Source organism: Rhinoderma darwinii, chromosome 7 (genome assembly GCF_050947455.1).
Source record: "Rhinoderma darwinii isolate aRhiDar2 chromosome 7, aRhiDar2.hap1, whole genome shotgun sequence".
Lineage (NCBI taxonomy): Eukaryota > Metazoa > Chordata > Amphibia > Anura > Rhinodermatidae > Rhinoderma > Rhinoderma darwinii.
The window spans coordinates 138,291,558-138,311,270 of record NC_134693.1 but is presented as its reverse complement, the minus strand read 5'-3'; the positions used below and the strand labels follow the sequence as shown (position 1 = coordinate 138,311,270).

At 44.3% G+C, this 19,713-nt stretch overlaps 1 protein-coding gene across 1 annotated transcript; it reads left to right on the top strand.

Annotated features, from left to right (window-relative positions):
• Positions 1 to 18,797, top strand: UROC1 (urocanate hydratase 1). The gene is made up of 20 exons (XM_075831811.1): positions 1 to 153; positions 1,855 to 1,985; positions 3,183 to 3,276; positions 3,928 to 3,987; positions 5,104 to 5,232; positions 5,302 to 5,363; positions 6,499 to 6,565; positions 7,163 to 7,306; positions 7,393 to 7,481; positions 9,065 to 9,127; positions 9,730 to 9,909; positions 10,782 to 10,879; positions 11,308 to 11,380; positions 11,700 to 11,821; positions 14,728 to 14,798; positions 15,581 to 15,679; positions 15,833 to 15,932; positions 16,430 to 16,511; positions 17,278 to 17,377; positions 18,497 to 18,797. Exons 1-20 carry the CDS (start codon positions 25 to 27, stop codon positions 18,638 to 18,640), a joined length of 2,037 nt encoding a protein of 678 aa, XP_075687926.1. The 5' UTR covers positions 1 to 24; the 3' UTR covers positions 18,641 to 18,797.
• Positions 18,798 to 19,713: the final 916 nt, after the last annotated feature.

The following is a 19,713-nucleotide window of genomic DNA, read 5'->3' as shown; positions in this document are numbered from 1 at the left end:
TTGACCTGTCTGCTCTCTAACCGCATGATGATCAGTCTGCAGGAGCTGTGTGCTGGCATTCCCCTCCACCCCCTGCCCCAAAACAGAGGGAGGGATGACGGGGTCCCTCATGCACCGGTCCGGACACCCCAGCTCTCTGCACAGGAGGAGAAGGTGAGTGTGTTATTAACCTGAACCTTGATTTCTCCTAAATGTGGGATGCTGGGAGTGATAGTTGCACACCATGCTGAGGGCTGTAACTCCTATGGAGTGTTGTGTATGGGATGTGGAGAGAGACGCTTGTTGAAGCCAGATCTAAGTTTTTTTCCTCCAGAGCCATAAGTTCATGGATGTTTTTGGAGAATCTGCACCCAAACGCCACATACGATTTATTTTGTTACCCACAGTCTTATAGGGGTCTCTAAGCCCCCTCGGGGCCAGGGTATGACTGCTGAAGTTCATGTAGGAAATGGTTATCAACCAGGACAGGAGAGATTGATACATTGTAACAAACTGGATCAGGGTGTGTTTTTGGCCTCTACATTAAAATAATGGTTTCCATTCGCTGACAGCAAGAGAGATGGTGAAGGATTGAAACCTACTGGAGGGAGATATTGAGCAAAATGCAACAACAAAGTTAGTGTATGCGGTGTGCACAGAATTTTATTTTATTGTAGACTTGAAAGTTTTAAAATGCGCCAAATCTTATAACTGTGTGCCATTTTTTTGGGCACAAAATACTGATGTAAAGCGCTCCGGCCATGAGGCTGTGTAAGAGAGAAAATCGTGCCTAGCGAGTTGAGAAAAATAAAGCTGCATTGGTGTAGGGCTCCTTTTAATTATAGAACATCACAGGCAACAATGATGCACTTGAAAAGAGAATCTGTCATGCTCCGCCCCCTCAGGCCTTGCTCTAGGCATCACACAGTGGATCTGTTTTTTTTTTTCCCCGGAGCGTCCCTTTAAGTGTCCATATGGTTTAGTAAAAACCTTCCGGTGTCCAGTTCTCGTTCTTCTCCGTCTCCTCAATGGCTGCAATAAATGGTCACCGTGTATAAGGGACAGGACGGGTGTTATCATTGGGTTAATCATTCCCATTCATTGTGCAACAAGTGGCTGTAATCCAGTAACCACAAGATCGGCGCAGATGTCCGTCTCCCCAGGATACAGTGTTTATTACCGTCCTGTTTTTCATGTCACATTTATCCTTGATCCCCAGCACGAGGCTAGGCCTGCGTTTACACTGAGTGATTTTGCAGAGCTGCTTTTCCCCCATACTTCATTATAAAATGCCGTAGCAGAGCTGACTTTGTCATTTGGCCCACCTATGGTAATATCATGATGTGGTGTTTTTCATAGGACTGTGGGTAATGCTACTGTGTCGTCTTAAACTGTACAGTCTTGTTTTAATGGTCAGTAGTGCGGGGTCCCTTTTGGATCGGGGTACTTGGATGTGTGCTATGGGTGGAGATTGTTGAGAGAATGGGTCCAAAGTCTTCTCCTTATCCTTTAAAGATCACTCCTCCGCCTGGCGGAGACCTTTTGCATGGTGGATTCTGCTCTCCTCAGATTAATTTGGGGGGTCAATGTGTTTGCGGAGGTCAGAAGACGCAGATCACCTTGAATACCCATTGACCCTATCGAACGTATGATTAACCCCTATTGCAGGACATATTTCTCAGACCGGTCCCTTTAACTAGACAGGACTATCTGCATCTGTCAATCCTTGATAGAACACTAGTCATCCTCTCCCCAGCTTGAAATGGCTGATAATAGGGAACACTAGCTTGTATTCTACTGCCCAGTAGTTAGAGAGCAGATCGAGCGCAGCTTTAATGAATTTGGTTTAGAAAGACCTTTTTGTGCTTTTTGCAGCTCGCTTTGGAGAACTCTTTGCGCTACTTTCCCCCTGAGCATCATGTGACGCTGGTTCCAGAATTTGTTGAGGAGCTGAGACTTTTTGGACACATCTACATGTACCGCTTCTGTCCACGTATACACATGAGGTGAGGTCGGTGATATGAATTGAGAAGGCATGGGCCCTCAAACCAACGTGGCTGTGATCCATAATATAAATCTATTCTATTCTACATGAATATCCAACACTAAATCTCAACCACGACTTCACCACTGGTCTGGACGTAATGATCAATACTGTGATTCCATGGTAGCGATGAAGTCATATGTCCAGCTTCAGTCAGTAATATACAGTTTACGTATAGAATTAATCTACATAAAAAGGTGGAGTTGCTGTATTATACTCCAGAGCTGCACTCACTATTCTGCTGGTGGAGTCGCTGTGTACATATATTACATTATTGATCCTGAGTTATATCCTGTATTATACTCCAGAGCTGCACTCACTTCTGCTGGTGGAGTCACTGTGTACATACATTACATTACTTATCCTGTACTGATCCTGAGTTATATCCTGTATTATACTCCAGAGCTGCACTCACTATTCTGCTGGTGGAGTCACTGTGTACATACATTACATTACTTATCCTGTACTGATCCTGAGTTACATCCTGTATTATACTCCAGAGCTGCATTCACTATTCTGCTGGTGGAGTCACTGTGTACATACATTACATTACTTATCCTGTACTGATCCAGAGTTACATCCTGTATTATACTCCAGAGCTGCACTCACTATTCTGCTGGTAGAGTCACTGTGAACATACATTACATTACTTATCCTGTACTGATCCTGAGTTACATCCTGTATTATACTCCAGAGCTGCACTCACTATTCTGCTGGTGGAGTCACTATGTACATACATTACATTACTGATCCTGAGTTATATCCTGTATTATACTCCAGATCTGCACTCACTATTCTGCAGGTTTCCGAACTGAAATCTCCCGACCTTCTCTGCTTGTTCAGCGTCTGCACAGAGCTTGCTCTTCTTTACGCCAGGCATTGTACAGTGATCTGAAATACTATCTGGCCGGCACCTGCATTATAGGAGCTCCGCTGAGCTGTTGGGGGTGTTTGTCATCAAACTTGCCGACAGTTTCCAAAAACAACCAGCAGAAACAATTTACTTAGTGGACGTTCAGTACATATTCAAACTTTTTCCTAAGTAGTCTTGCGTTAACGCCACCGTTGTGCGCCAATTCATAGGTGCGATATTTCTCATTATTGGAGAAATAATAAACTTGTGTAGTAAAAAAAACTCATTGGAAACTGTATCTTTCAGAGCTTATCCGATCAATGAGTATTCCTGCAAAACGAAGAAGGCAGCGGCGATCATGCACATGATTATGAATAACCTGGATCCGTCGGTGGCTCAGGTATAAATTTATTGTCTGGATTTAATGATCTGTTTGTGACCGCCATCATACATTTCTTAGAAAACCGTATTCGGCCCGTGGACTGCTGGGTGGACAATCTTGCTTAGACTTCCCGTTGTAGCTTTTTGCATGTACATACAGGGCCAGATCGAGGTCTATGAAAACCTCTGTGAAAATTGCCCCTGGGGGCGTTGATAGACTTGGGAAACACCTGGGGGAGCTTTGGGCGCTGGTTGCTTGGGTGGAGTGGGTAATGGGTTATTTTTCTTGGGTATAGAACAAAAATTGGCAATTGCACCCAACCCTGACAACGCCAATACTAAATCAATAAAAATGCCCCAATGATACAGGGCCATATAACTCTACCCATGTAATACGGTCATATAGTTTCTACATCTTGGTGCCATTGAGCTGAACGTACAACAGATCTATATGGTGCCCTAATAATACTGCTATATGGTGCCAACCTTATACTACAGCTGGCATCATAAGATAAATTGGGGATGAGGCACGTTAAGAGATGGCCCAGGGCAATTGCCCTTCTAGCCCATGCTAGAAGATGACCCCGTAAACATAATATATACCTGGGGGGGGGGCGGGCGGTATAATATGAGTGTACAGTTTATAACACAACTTTATTCACTTTAATAGTTTCCCCAGGAGCTGGTGACGTACGGTGGTAATGGACAGGTCTTCAGTAACTGGGCGCAGGTAGGTCCCGTGTACTCTGGATATCTGGAAGGAAAATCCTATTGAAAGTCAATGACCTAATGTAGACCGGCCACCAAGAACCACTTTAATAAATGCTGGATAGATCCCATTGACGTGGTCTAGTGGCAGAGCAATGAGATTGTAAGAATAGGAACCAAATATAGGCGCAAGCATCGACCGGAGTTGCGGTTAGTGGAGCATTAACCTTCGTTAACTTTTTGGAAAATGGCCCCAATAGAGTTTGAGAATAGTTTATTTAAAGGAAACCCGTATGTTACAAACCCCATGAACTAGTGCAGGGGGCACATCCTTTTGTGGCCACGCTGTGTGTTTTTTGCCACTATAAAACGTAAAGAGATATCGCCATCTGGGATGTTTTTGTCATATCGACTGTACCTGGCAAAAATGACTGGAAGATGGGGCTCCTATTTGGAGAGGGGGGGTTTCGCAACTCTTGAGCTACAATGAGAATCACGTACATGCATGGCCACATCTCCAGCACACCAGAAGAAAAGGTGGGGGATCGGGGGATATGCTATAAATATCGCAGGTTGGAATAACCCTTTAAAGGATTCCTCAAACACTGTATTATACCCAGTGCAGGGCCAGAGAGGAGAGCGAATGTCAGAGGGATTTAAAGGGCGCCAAATTTTAAATACCAGTCATGCAGCCCCCCCTTCCCTGAGGTGTGTTAGGCTTAGCACAGTAACAGTTTATGCCCCCCATAACGGTGCCAACTGAGCAGTGCCGATGTTAGCAGCACAGATTGGCTTTGCTGGTTGTGCCCCCTCCCCTATGGCCGGTGTATGATTGACCGGTTAAACTCCATGAACTTTTGTCTTTGTTTCTGTCCTGGTAACTGTATAACTTTGAGCAATGCTCCATATAGTGCCAAAATCTGCCCAGAGTTGTCACGGCGCAGCATGGCCAGTACACCGCCCCCGTATGGTTTTCGAAACCTCGGAAAGAGGCAGGTGGGGTTGCCAGCTCTGGAATTGTGAGTTGGCTCTTGATGGTGGGTTGATTCGGAACTGGCAGGACCCTTGAGGTGATATTGGGAATATGTGATGGGTTTCCCCCAATTTAGACTTTTCTTTCTCCACCTTGTGTCTGCAGTTCTGGTTGGTGATGCACTACCTATCGGAGATGACTGAAGAGCAGACCTTGGTGATGTACAGCGGGCATCCTCTTGGTCTTTTTCCAAGTCACCCTGGAGCTCCACGAGTGGTGATCACCAATGGGATGGTAAGACTGGTCCTGGTTTCCAGAAAAGCCCAGCAGTCCATTTCTAAAGAGTCCTTTTTGTGTTCCTAGGTCATTCCCAACTACTCCTCCAGGGAAGATTATGAGAAGATGTTTGCTTTAGGAGTCACAATGTAAGTACATGGCCTTGGAATAGACCGTCCAGGAAGCTCTGATCCATGTTGCTGTTTGCAGGATCCTCGCACTAAGGCCTTATTCGCACAGACGCATGTTTTTCAATGGGGCCGCTCAGGGCTGGCTCCAGGCTTATGTGGGCCCTTGGGCAACACAAACTTAGTAGGTCCCTTTGCAGGGGAACTCACGGCAGTAAAATGGCAGAAAACATCGCTTTTTGCCCCCATATAGACGTTAGGCCCCCAATGTGTACCCCATAAATATAGTGCCACACATCCCCCTCCCTGTACGTAGTGCCTATGGGGTTCCCTCTAGGAGTGGAATCCCCAGCCAGAGCATTGCCGACGCTCTGGCTGGGGATTCCTGCTTCCGGAGAAGCCCTTAAGTCACCCTCCTTAGAAGGGTCCGTTAAAAAATAGAACCTGTCCTATCTTCCGTTTTTCACGGATTTCTCCATGGACTCAAGTCTACGGAGGTTTGCGAAAACGGGACCCGCACGAGGGCACCTCGGACGTGAAAATCGTCACGTTTTTCACGTCCGTTTCCCTACGCCCATGTGAATGTAGTCTAGGTATACATATACACGAACCTTTCTGTTTTGCATCCGCAAAAAAGTTTTTCATGCATTGGAGGTCCTTTTGCCATCAGTGTTTGTTCCGTGTGGCATCAGTTTTTCGTGTTTGCATTGATTTATTTCTCTACTTTTCTTTAGCAACTGGTGCGTGAAACACTGACCGCACACGGGTGACGTCCATGTGATTTTTCAACCCCCCCGTTGACTTCAAAGGGCAACTTGGTCTGCAAAAAACGGACCAGAATAGGACATACAGTGAGTTTCACGCAACGGACACGCTGCATGAAAAATCACTGACGTCTGAATAGCCCCATTGAGTTGCATAGGTCCGTGTGCTGTCCGTTTTTTTTGTTTTTTCACGGACCGCACATGGACGTTCACAACGTTCGTGTGAATCGGGCCTAAGAGTTCACCTGCCCTGCAGACTTTTAGTGTAAGGATTTTGTAAACGGCAGTGAAGGTCTCCGCTTCTTGGATCCCTGCGAGTGTGACTTTGGATGGCAATAAAACTTTTTCTTAACTTAAGTGGAACTTGAACTTTAAGTCTTCCGTTTTGGCAGGTATGGACAGATGACGGCGGGGAGTTACTGCTACATCGGCCCGCAGGGAATTGTGCATGGCACAGTGGTAAGTTTTCACAATGTGTATGCGAACCCCCTTTAGTAATGTTTGACGTTTCGTGTCATTTTCCCCAGTTCCATCCCTGTTTTCAAACTTCTCCTGGTTGCCCTTGGAAACAGTCAGCAATTTATCTCACTCCGCTGTCACACCTAGCAGCTTGACACACTAACTCTTACTGAGGTCCCATAATGCACTGCTCTCTGGTAACGGGAACCCAGCAGAACTCTGGATGACATTTATGTCAACATCCATCGACATGAGATGTAAATCGGAGTTCTGAAAAAGTTATTTTTTTTTTTTTGTACATTATAAATTCAAATGTTGAATATTGTTGGGTTGTACATTAAAGGAACAGTCCAGGCAAAACTGCTGCTGTTATGCACGGTGCTTAGTCTGAGTGGGCAGAGCATGACACAGGGGCTCTCTTTAGTCTTCTTTGAATCCCTGTGTCGTGCTCCGCCCACTCACACCCTGCGCTTAATATGGGCGTAGAAACAATTCCTGGAGTGTTCATTTTAATATCGTGCTATTGTTATTAGTAGTCCGCCCCTTTAAAAGAATGTAATTTTTATTTATTTTTTTTCTCCCTTTTGTTTCACATAGTTGACCATATTGAATGCTGGCCGAAGATACCTTGGATTAGATGATCTTACCGGGAAGGTGTTTGTGACCTCCGGTCTGGGAGGAATGAGCGGAGCGCAGGCCAAAGCGGCCACCATCGTGGGCTGTATTGGGGTCATTGCTGAGGTAGCGGTTTGTGAGGCCCCTGATGGGACATTGATCAGGTGTCTGGTCCTATATTCCTCCATCTCACGCCTCCTGTGTCTTGTCAGGTCGATGAGAACGCTCTGGTGAAGAGACATAAGCAGGGCTGGCTGATGGAGATGACAAAGTCTCTGGATGATTGTATCCACAGGATCAGGTGAGGAGGAAGAACTTTATCTCGGAGTTTGAGGTTCTGCAGCAGCTGAGGTGTGGATTGAGGATTTGCAGCATCTGGGATACACTACCATAGATTAAACACTATAGCTGCTGAAGAACCTCTTCTTAAAGAGAGCGGCGCGCTATGTCAGTCAATCATTGGTTGGTGGAAACTGACCTGTGGGGAAAAAGGGATAAGGAGTTGTGTAGTGCCGCTTATCTCAGTATAATGTTCAGGTTTTGGAATTTCATTGACAGACGCTACTAACAGATGTCAATGGAAAATGTTGAATAGTAACACTAAAAATAAAAAATAATTACAAAACCGTTATGGAAAATTCCTTTAAGCTGGCCTTTAATGGGTGCTGATACCTGGCAAATGACTCAATATTCTGGACTGTTACATGCCAGGGGTGAGAGACCTCAGAATATATATCTTTTATAATAGAAGTCTCGTAATTGAGTATCGTCTTATTCCAGAATATTTTCCAGTTCTGTTTCCACAATTTCTGGACTATCAAATGTGACATTGAGGGAATTTTACTTTAATTTACAGACTACATGGAAGGGCGGGGGAACTGAGTGACCACTTTGGATCTCCGTGATCTTTTGCAGATCTGGGGTGGTCACTCCTTTTTAAAGATAGGAAGGTATATTCCTAATCTCTAAGGCTATGTTCACACGCTTAACCAAAAAACTTTTGACAATACGGAGCTGTTTTCATTGGAAAACATCTCCTGATTTTCAGAAGTTTAAGCCACTCACGTTTTTCCTGGTGCTTTTTACAGTCGTTTTTGGAGCGGTTTTCAATAGTCTATGAGAAACTGCTCCCAAAACGTCCCAAGAAGTGACCTGCACTTTATTGTGGCAATCTTTTTACGTGGCCGTTTTAAAAAATGGCCATGTAAAAAAACGGCCCGTTGGAACAGAACGCAGTTTTTCCCATTGAAATCAATGGGCAGATGTTTGGAGGCGTTCTGCTTCCGAATTACGGCCGAAAATAAGCCGTGTGAACATGCCCTAAGGGTATGTGCACACACTAATTACGTCCGTAATTGACAGACGTATTTCGTCCGCAAGTCCCGGACCGAACACAGTGCAGGGAGCCGGGCTCCTAGCATCATACTTATGTACGACACTGGGAGTCCCTGCCTCTCCGTGGAACTACTGTCCCGTACTGAAAACATGATTACAGTACGGGACAGTTGTCCGGCAGCGAGGCAGGGACTCCTAGCATCGTACATAAGTATGATGCTAGGAGCCCGGCTCCCTGCACTGTGTTCGGTCCGGGACTTGCGGACGAAATACGTCTGTCAATTACGGACGTAATTAGTGTGTGTGCACATGCCCTAATAGTTCTGATGCCGACTGCCAGGGAGAATGAGGGATCGTGGATTGTCAGGTTTATAGATATTTCAACTTGATGCAAACTATAGTGGAGGGGACTGGGGAGGGAGTTTTCCTTTAAGTCTTTACTCCTTGAGGATCCGAACACCCAACTTTACATAAAAATCCTGACCATCAATATTTTTTTCTTTGTTAATGCAGAATAAGAAGATAATGAGATCTTTGTGTTTTTCACAGAAAAGCGCGGAAGGATAAACAGATGCTCAGCCTGGGATACCATGGGAATATCGTGGACCTTTGGCAAGTTGTTCTGCTGCACATATGGAGCCCGTAATAGTCACGTATCGTAGTCACAATCTGCCAGGGCGGAATCTGTAACACATTAAGGAGCAATGTGCGCTCGTAATACGTCTCGTCATCGGAGATAGTTGGGTGGGGGGGGGTGGGGACTTCTTTCTGGTCTCCGGCGTTCCGAGCTTCTGTTCTCTGGTCAGAAATATTCTGGAATTTAAAGATTTCCCCCAAAGAATAAAAATAATCTCCAGTAAATATAAGACCTTGAGTCATCTTCGTCTGTTTAAAATTCTTTTCAGATGTCTTGGTTATATCTGTGATGGGAAAGTTGGGTGACTACCAATATGGCTGCCATCACGGTTCCCCCTTTTCTAGGTTGGCATTACTTGGCAGATTGTATTGTACATATATGCACTTTGTGTCTTATTTAATATGAGATGATATAAGTTGTAGCCATAAGCAAATTTTTATTAGACTATGAAATATTGGCTTTGGTTGCCCAGTTTGGGTCTTTGCGTGCCAATTGTTGAGTACGATCTATAGTACGTGGAAGTCCTGGGCTGTGTATGGGCCGGTGAGATACTTCTAAAGCCTTCATTGTCTTGTAGGGAGAGACTGGTTGAAGAATATGAGAAGACTGGTGACCTACTGGTAGATCTGGGGTCGGACCAAACCTCCTGCCACAATCCCTTCAGTGGCGGATATTACCCGGTGCAGCTGCCGTTTGATGAAGCCGGTGATATGCTGAGCAGTGACCCCCAGTCCTTCCGCCACCTGGTCCATGAAAGGTGCGAGATGTTCTCACCCATCTTGATTCTGATGCTGTTGGTGCAAACTGTAGACCCTCAACTCTGAGCGACCTCTCGAGAATTACTTTGCCGGTGTTGTAGCTTTAGGCAGCAGGTTGCCTTGTCTCCAGATCGGTAGCCTTCATCAACAGTCCATTGACTACTCTGTGTTGGGTTATTATAACCTCCCTGATGAGAAGAAAATCCAAAATTGTGCCCTGTAGTGTTTTATGACCAGGTGATACTTCCATAAATGTTTGATAGGTGCGCGTCTTAAATAGTAGAATGGGGGTGCCACCGCATCCTGGAGGAGAATGAATGGAGAGGTGGCTGCAAAGCTTTCTTAGGGCACCAAATCCTTTCATTTGTTACTGCAATCTCCGCTCCTACCAGCGTGGTCTATCCCGTCACCAGGCTCTCCCAGATTCTGTCCGCGCCTCCCCTCTTCCGTGTCTCGTCCCTCTCTCCTGATGGCACCGCCGGGCGCAGTGCCACTGAGCATCAAGATGAATGGAGAGGTGACTGTTCAGCTCTCTCCATTGACTTCTATGAGAATTATAGAAACCCGTTCTCCAGATAGGTGCGGGTCCCAATAAATGTCTGAGATGGAAATGCCCCTTTAACAGAATGGGGAACCAGTTTACACCCAGGACATGCTGAAATGATACCATGTTGCCCTGTTCATTCACAAAATCGAAATGCGTCAGGAAAAGCCCTTTATCCCGTCCGATCTGTGGCCTGACCGAAAATCATTACACATTTTGTTTTCTGAACAATATGAAAAGCAAAGTAAAAAAATAAATCGAGCACTTTCTACCCTGTAATATAACGGCTCCGGCTCTGTCTCCTGAACGGTTTCTGCTTTCCCGCAGTTTACGGCGGCAGGTCTCTGCAATCAATGCGCTATCCGATAAGGGAATGTTCTTCTGGGACTATGGAAATGCGTTCTTGTTGGAGGCACAAAGAGCCGGTGAGTTTGAGGAGGAATCTGAAAAGTTATAATTGATGGAACAGTTCTCGGAAATATATACTTTAAAGGGATTGTCTAGTTACAGGAAATTCTGAGTTTCTAGTGGGGGGTCCTAATTGAGGATCCTCCTATTAGAATGAGTGGAGAGCAGCTACAAAGAGCATCTCCCTCCCTCTGCAGTACCTGTCATGTCCATGCATTCCACAGAAAGCCCATTGATTTTAATTTAGAACTGTGTAATACTTTACTTCACCTGTGGTGGCACTGCAGGGAAATGAAACACTTGCTGATGACTCCTCCACAGATCGCTGGGGTCCCTGTTGTCCTTGGTGTACTGTTCTAACAGAAATTGTTTGAAGTGGAGAGCCCCTTCTTGCATCTTTTTTGTTTACTTCTATAACCTAAACCCTTTTTTTAATCTTGAGCAGGTGCTGATGTTGAACTTAAAGGAGCTAGAGGCACAGAGTTCAGATACCCATCCTACGTGCAACATATCATGGGGTGAGCGCTTAAATTAAATAATGCCCACATTACCTGCCCCCTCCCCAAAAAAATATAATTCAATAGGAAGTCTTAAGAAACACAACGCCGTATTTCCCATTGAAATCAATGGGCAGATGTTTGCAGGCGTTCTGCTTCCGATTTTTCAGGACGTTTATGGCCCGAAAAACGGCTGAAAATAGCCTGTGTGAACATACCCTTAAAATAAAAAATTGCATTTGTTAGCCCCCCAGTTCACTGGACAGGTGGCAGCACATCTGGTCTGCATAAAAAAATGGTTCTGAAACTTCTACTAATTAAGTTGCGTGTTTATTTCCAGAGACATCTTCTCCCTGGGCTTCGGGCCGTTTCGTTGGGTGTGCACCTCCGCAGATCCGTCTGACCTCGCAGTCACTGACCAAATTGCAGCCACTGTTATGGAGGATATTATTGCACAAGGAGGTACAGAGTCTTAAAATGCAGGTTTATCTTTAGGAAGTTCAGCGCTGCAGTATAATACAGGATGTAACTCAGGATCAGTACAGGATAATGTAATGTATGTACACAGTGACTCCACCAGCAGAATAGTGAGTGCAGCTCTGGAGTATAATACAGGATGTAACTCAGGATCAGTACAGGATAAGTAATGTGTGTACACAGTGACTCCACCAGCAGAATAGTGAGTACAGCTCTGGAGTATAATACAGGATGTAACTCAGGATCAGTACAGGATAAGTAATGTAATGTATGTACACAGTGACTACACCTGCAGAATAGTGAGCGCAGCTCTGGAGTATAATACAGGATGTAACTCAGGATCAGTACAGGATAAGTAATGTAATGTATGTACACAGTGACTCCACCAGCAGAATAGTGAGCGCAGCTCTGGAGTATAATACAGGATGTAACTCAGGATCAGTACAGGATAAGTAATGTAATGTATGTACACAGTGACTCCACCAGCAGAATAGTGAGCGCAGCTCTGGAGTATAATACGGGATCAGTACATAAGTAATGTAATTAATCTATAATGTTTTCAGATGTGGACACTTAATTTCACGTGCAACTTTTTTTTTTTTTCTTTTTTTTTGTTGACAAAACTGCTACCTAGAAATGATGATCCATTCAGGCTATAGATTTGTTGTCATTAAAATAACTCCAAATTTCTGGTGGGTTGCACAATGTTTCCGACCAGACTGACGTGGCTAAAAACTGAGCGTCTTTAAATCTAATTGCACCTAAACAAGTCCAAGATTCCCAGTGATGGTGGAATTAAATAGAAAGCTCCTCCTTCAGACAATTTATTTCCTTACTATATCTATATGGAGCTAACATATTCCACAGCGCTGTACACGGTTATAAGTCTGTAGAGAGAATCGATGCATCGTTCTACTCCAAAAATCCTACAACCCCTACAAGAGACGGGAGTACCCACAAAAATGTTCAAAATTAAGGAGGCTCTGTCACCACATTATAAGTGGCCTGTCTTGTACATGATGTGATCGGCGCTGTAATGTAGAGAACAGCAGTGTTTTTTTTTTTTATTTAGAAAAACTCATTTTTGACTGAGTTATGACCGATTTTATCTTTATGCTAATGAGTTTCTTAATGCCCAACTGGGCGTTTTTTTAAAAACTTTTTGACCAAGTGGGCATTGTACAGAGGAGTGTATGACGCTGACCAATCAGCGTCATGCACTTCTCTCCATTCATTTACACAGCACATAGTGATCTTACTAGATCACTATGTACACACACACACACACACACGTTACTCAAGTGTCCTGACAATGAATATTGTCCTCCAGCCAGGACGTGATGTCTATTCACAATCCTGACACTTCTGTAGCATCTGTGTCATTTACAGCAAGGCAAGTGTAATCGTTTTAAATGACAGGTTACATTGTAATCTCGCGAGATTACGCTTGCCTTTCTGTAAATATCAGACGCTACAGAAGTGTCAGGATTGTGAATAGACATCACGTCCTGGCTGGAGGTAATGTATATTCACTGTCAGGACACTTGAGTAACGTTAGTGTGTGTTTATGTGGCTGCACAAAGTGCTCTAGTAAGATCACTATGTGCTGTGTAAATGAATGGAGAGAAGTGTATGACGCTGATTGGTCAGCGTCATACACTCCTCTGTACAACGCCCACTTGGTCATATAGTAAAACACGCCCAGTTGTCCATTAAGAAACTCATTAGCATAAATCTAAAATAGGTCATAACTCCGTCAAAAATGATTGTTTTTCGAAATAAAAAACACTGCTGTAATCTACATTACAGCACCAATCACATCATGTACGATATAGGCCACTTATAATGTGGTGACAGACGCTTAAGTCACAATTTTATAATTTTTGATGAATTTATTTTAAAACTTAGTCAAAATCATGTAAAATTAAGAAGTTCTAATACGACCCAGTTAAAGAGCACAAATTCCTATGTAATCCGTACTGCTAAAACCCTATAAATCCATGTATAATCAAAGTGCAAATAAATGTACAGAAAGTCCTATATACAACTCACACTAAAACTGCCAGCGAGTATTTAGGTAACAATCAATAGAGGACATTGGGTAAAGCAATGCGTGAAGCGAAACCTGCGTGGAACGATATCCCTGTATATGCGAAACCAGGACCAACGCAAAAACCCCCAATGTGTATATTGCATAGCCTTTTCACGGGCGGAGGGGAGGTCGTTAGGAGCTCCCTATCTCTCACACATAAGGACAGACTCTCATGGTCGCCGTGTAATACAGACACGGGTGCAGGGAACCGGACACGTGGGGGTCAGCTGCTGCTTTTTCATAAGACAACCTTTTTCAGAGCAGATCTGTCACCGCCCTGTTTCAGTAAATACTTGTATTCCCCATCAAATTAATAATTCTGGAGCATTTTTTTTTTCTTCTTAGAAATCTACCTTGTGCCGTTCTTCTGTTACTCCTCCTATAAATTGACAACGGAGTGTTAACTTTCTTTTTGTCAGGGGCGTGTCCCTACAGTCTCACTGATTGGACCTTGTCAGGCTGTGGAAGGACACCCCCCCCCCCCCCCAACTGGTAACACCCAGTGGTCAATTCATTCATAAATTTCTAGGAGGAATAACAGAGGAACGACACAATGTAAAGTTCCAGAAAAGATGCTCCAGAATTTTCATGGGGAACACAAATCTTTACTAAAACAGACCTGTCAGGAGAGGTGACTGGTCATCTTTAACCTGTCATGATGATGAAGTAGATCTTTAACTTTTTTTTTTTTTTTTTTAAAGTGATAGATTAGACAATAGCCGCTGTATATGGCACGGTAAATATCCCTTCTGGTTTCTTCACCTGTAACTCCTCATGTCTCTCCTTTCTTGCTCCTCAGTCAGTGATGCGGTGAAGAAGCAGTACAGCGATAATATACGATGGATCCAAGAAGCCGGGAAACACGAACTGGTAACGTCACTTATTTACATCTCTTTCTTAAAGGGCACTGCCTCTTTTAAACAAAATTTCATTGCTTTTCTTCACATACGTTTTTTTTTATTTATTTTTTCTCCATTCCGGTCCTAGGGTATGTTCACACGGGCTATTTTCAGCCGTTTTGCGGGCCGTAAGCCATCTGAAAAACTGCTACAAATGCAGGGGCTGAACGCCTACAAACATCTGCCCTCTGATTTCAATGGGAAAAACGGCATTCCGTTCCAATAAGGCGTTTTTTGTGGCAGTTTTTAAAGGCCACGTAAAAAAATGCCTCGTAAAAAGGGCATGTCACTTGAGCCATTTTTGGAGCTTTTTTTCATTGACTCAATAGAAAAACTCCAAAAAAACGGCCGTAAAAAACTGCAGCTAAAAACGTAAATTGCGTAAAAAAAAAACTGCTGACAATCAGGAGCTAGTTTCCCTTGAAAACGGCTCCGTATGTTCAGCCGTTTTTTTTTAAGTGTGTGAACAGAGCCTAAAGCTAATTTCAGAATTTGCTGCTTTACTGTTATGACGGAGCAGTGCATTATGGGAGCTCAGGTGACTGACAGAACTAGGCTGTTAGGTCACATGGCTGACACCGGGGTGGAGCTAAACTGCTGTCTGTTTCCAAGGACAACCTGCTAAATGAAGCTGGCTATAAAATGACACAAAAATATTAAACATCAGTACGAAATGCGTAAAGCAAAATGGTTTTCTGGGACTTTGATATGGAATTAAAGTTTTATGGCAGGCAATTTTTTTTTATTTTTTAGGTTGTTGGTTCTCAAGCAAGAATTTTATACTCTGATCAGAAAGGAAGAATATCCATTGCTATATCCATTAACAGAGCGGTGGCCACAGGACAAGTGAAGGTGAGATCATGTATTCAGGGCTTTTTAGAGTTAAAAGCAATTTTTTTTTCCCCCGGTTTATATGTTCACTAGTATTTTACCGTAAACAAAAAAATAGGTGGGGGACAAAAAAATTAAAAAAAATACAAATATATATATATGGCTTATCTTCAGGCTCCAGTGGTAATTAGCCGAGATCATCATGACGTGAGTGGAACAGACAGTCCTTACAGAGAGACCTCCAACATATATGATGGCTCCGCCTTCTGCGCAGGTATAAAGAGAACGAAAGTCAGTGTATCTAAAAAGTGGTTCCACCCAAGATTCGAAAAATGAGGCCCCTTTACGGTTGCTGATTGACACCCACACACCCCTAACCACCTGCCACCGGAGAACCTGGTGCCCCCATGCCAACCATTATAAGGAATAAGACCAACCTGGAATGCCCCCTCCAGGGGCCCCATAGGCTGCCTCTATGGCTTGTAGGCCCTTGACGCCAAATATAGATACACCACTGACTAGTTATGGGGTCTGCAATCCAGAGAGAACACCCTTGACATCTACCCACTCCTCCTAAATGAAGGGCACCCCAGGACCACAACGCCAATCTGACTCCGGTAACAGTTTTTGGAGCAGATTGCGCACGTCCGCTCCCACCCACAACTGAATTTCCATCTCTATTGACCCCTGTATCTGGGATCGATGCTGCTGTATGATTGATGTTCCGTTTTCTTTGAATGTAGTTTATCTAGAAGTGTCACGTGTTTTCAGATATGGCCGTCCAGAACTTTGTAGGAGACTCTTTCCGAGGGGCTACGTGGGTCGCTCTCCATAATGGAGGAGGTGTCGGCTGGTGAGTGAACAGTGTGGCTGGTTTGTAAAGCTAATCTTGAGGTTTCTGTCCCCTAAGGGCATGTTCACACGGTGCTAAAAAAATAAATACGTGTGAAATTGTGTCAAATCCGCTAGTGCTTTTTAAAAAGCAGGCGTTTTTTCCCCCTAATGACCTTCCTCCCTAATCTCACCATAGAACTAATATTCCACACACACTTATCAGAACAAGAGGAGAGACCGGAGGAATGCACAGGGAACATATAATCATGTTATATATTTTTTTTTAGAACTATACATTGTGCCGTCCCTCTGTTATTCCTCCTAGAAATTTATGAATTGACAAGTGGGTGTTACCAGTTGGGGGTGTGTCTACACAGACTGACACTATCCAATCAGTGCTGACACGGAGACTAACGACACACCCCTTTGACAAGGTAATCTTAACACCCAGTTGCTAGTTTATTCATAAATTGCTAGGAGGAATAACAGAGGGACGGTACAGTTCTGCGTTCTAAGAAAATGTTCCAGAAATATTTTATGTGGAATACAAGTATTTACTAAAATAGACCGGTCAGAGAGGGCGGCTCCTCCATAGATATAACTTTACCCTCTTGATGTTTTTTGGGAGCTCTGGGACATTGCGCTGCTGGTCCATTCTCATATAAAGTGTGGGAATCGGCAGAGTTTGGGTACGGGCTTCGTCGGGGAAACATTTTTGTCATTCCTAAACTGTACATAGATGAATCACCTTCTGAGTTTTAATTCTGGCCTTGGCTTCGTTGCAGGGGTGAGGTCATCAACGGAGGCTTCGGACTAGTACTGGACGGATCTCCAGAGGCTGAACAAAACGCTAAAACGATGCTGAACTGGGACGTGTCCAACGGGGTCGGTTTAATGCGGAATTAAAATGTTTCCAATTTTAGGAGCGTGCGATGCCCTGAAATATTTTACGTGATCATGTTCATCATTTGTCTCCTTGACTATTCTTAGTTGCTGCGCAGCCATGACCTCTAATAATGGGCATTTTTCTCAAGTGAAGCAGTCCCTGGGAAATATAAGGGTGTGTTCACACGGAGCAGTTATATTGCGTTTTTTTTTCTTTTTCTTTTTTAGATCAATGGTGACTGAAACGGAAGCTGTGGTTTCAGTTTGACTTTCCGTTGCGGGGTTCACCCGACAGAACCCCGGAACGGAAAGCCAACGCTGCTGTGAACAGGCCCTTAATTCTGTATTTTTGGTAAAATTGGGTGACAGTTGGCATGGCAGCCATTACCGCTCCTACAGCTTTCCTAGACTCCTGAACGGCAGAACTGCCCAGGTATGATGTATTAATGTGTAACTAGGTAGACTAAGGCTGGGTTCACACGAGAATGTTACGTCCGTAAAGGACGGAACGTATTTCGGCCGCAGATCCCGGACCGAACACAGTGCAGGGAGCCGGGCTCCTAGTATCATACTTATGTACGATGCTAGGAGTCCCTGCCTCTCCGTGGAACTACTGTCCCGTACTGAAAACATGATTACAGTACGGGACAGTTGTCCTGCAGCGAGGCAGGGACTCCTAGCGTAGTACATAACTATGATACTAGGAGCCCGGCTCCCTGCACTGTGTTCGGTCCGGGATCTGCGGCCGAAATACGTTCCGTCCTTTACGGACCGAACATGCTCGTGTGAACCCAGCCTTACCCTTCAGGATTCTGGGAAAGCTGAGTGGTAACCCTAATAGAGCCTTTAATACCATTATTTAGCCTTATGCAGTTTATTTAACGATCGATCTGACCACTTGATTTTTAGGTTTCCCAAGGTCAAACTTTTTTTGGGTTAAATCCAGAACGATTAACCCGTAGTCTAAAGTCTCTACATTTGCTGCGCAATATAATATATTATTCACTGTTATCTGCCGTTTCTGACTAGTTTGTTTTTTTTATTTTTTTTAATTGGATGATTGATAGGGAATGGTTTTAGGGTTACTGCTCCTTTAAGAATTTATCTTGCTGTTTGCAGGTGGCCAGACGTTGTTGGTCGGGCAACAGAAATGCGTATGATACGGTTATCCGCACAATGGAGGAAGATCGGAGTCTGAGAGTGACGCTGCCCTATGAGATCAAGGACAAAAGTGTGCTGGACGTGGCGCCGCGTGAGAAGTGACCGGTCATCGTGAATGAGTCAATAGGCTGATTATTCTAACCCTGTGAATTCAGTCCGGCTCCTGTGATTGGCTTTTCTGTGTGAATCCATGTTCCTGTATATTGATAGTAAACTGGTGAATCCTTGTCAAGTCATTAAACAATCTGTAATCCTCGAATACGCACATTCTGCCATTTTTTGTGTAATTTATACCATGGAGATGAGTTTCTGGGAAACAGTTAATCTGGTTCTGAGTATTTGCAGGGTTAGGGCTTATTTACACGAATGTGTAATACGTCCGTGGAACGGGTGTGATTTTCACGCGCGTCGCACGGACCTATATTAGTCTATGGGGCCGTGCAGGCAGTCCGTGATTTTCACGCAGCATGTGTCCGCTGCGTAAACTCACATCTCCTCCTATATTTGTGCGTTGTTTGCATCACGCACCCATTGAAGTCAATGGGTGTGTGAAAATCACGTGCGTCCCACGGAAGCACTTCCGTGTGACGCCACGTGATTCGCGCAACCGCAGTAAAAGCTATGATTGAAAACAGAAAAAGCACCACGTGCTACAAACGGTGTCCTAATGATGGCGGCTGTGCGAAAATCACGCAGCCACGCTTCATATGGTGTTGGCACACGCAGCTGTCAAGTGCCTTTTGCGCACGCAAAACTCACGTGCTCGTGTAAATCCGGCCTAAAATATTAGCTCTTACCAGACATTGGCTCTAGGTGTTGCTGCAGAAATTTTCTTTAGCGGTTCCGTTGTATGTGGACAAGCCCTAAAACAGCTGAACGGCGCGCTAGCACCAAACCATAAATCATGTCCTCCATTGTGGCAGAAGCGCTTATCTTACAGGTGGCGTATTATTCTGTACTACTCTATTGTTCCTGAGATAAGCGGCGCCAAGGGTTGCTGATGACCGCTTATCCTCCTAAATTCAGTAACCTGAATATTAAGGGTATGTTCACTCGCAGTGGTTTGACGTAGTTCGGGCGTTTTACGCCTGAAAAAACTGCACCATTACGCCTCCAAACATCTGCCCATTGCTTGCAATGGGATTTACGTGTTCTGTTCCCACGAGGCTTAATTT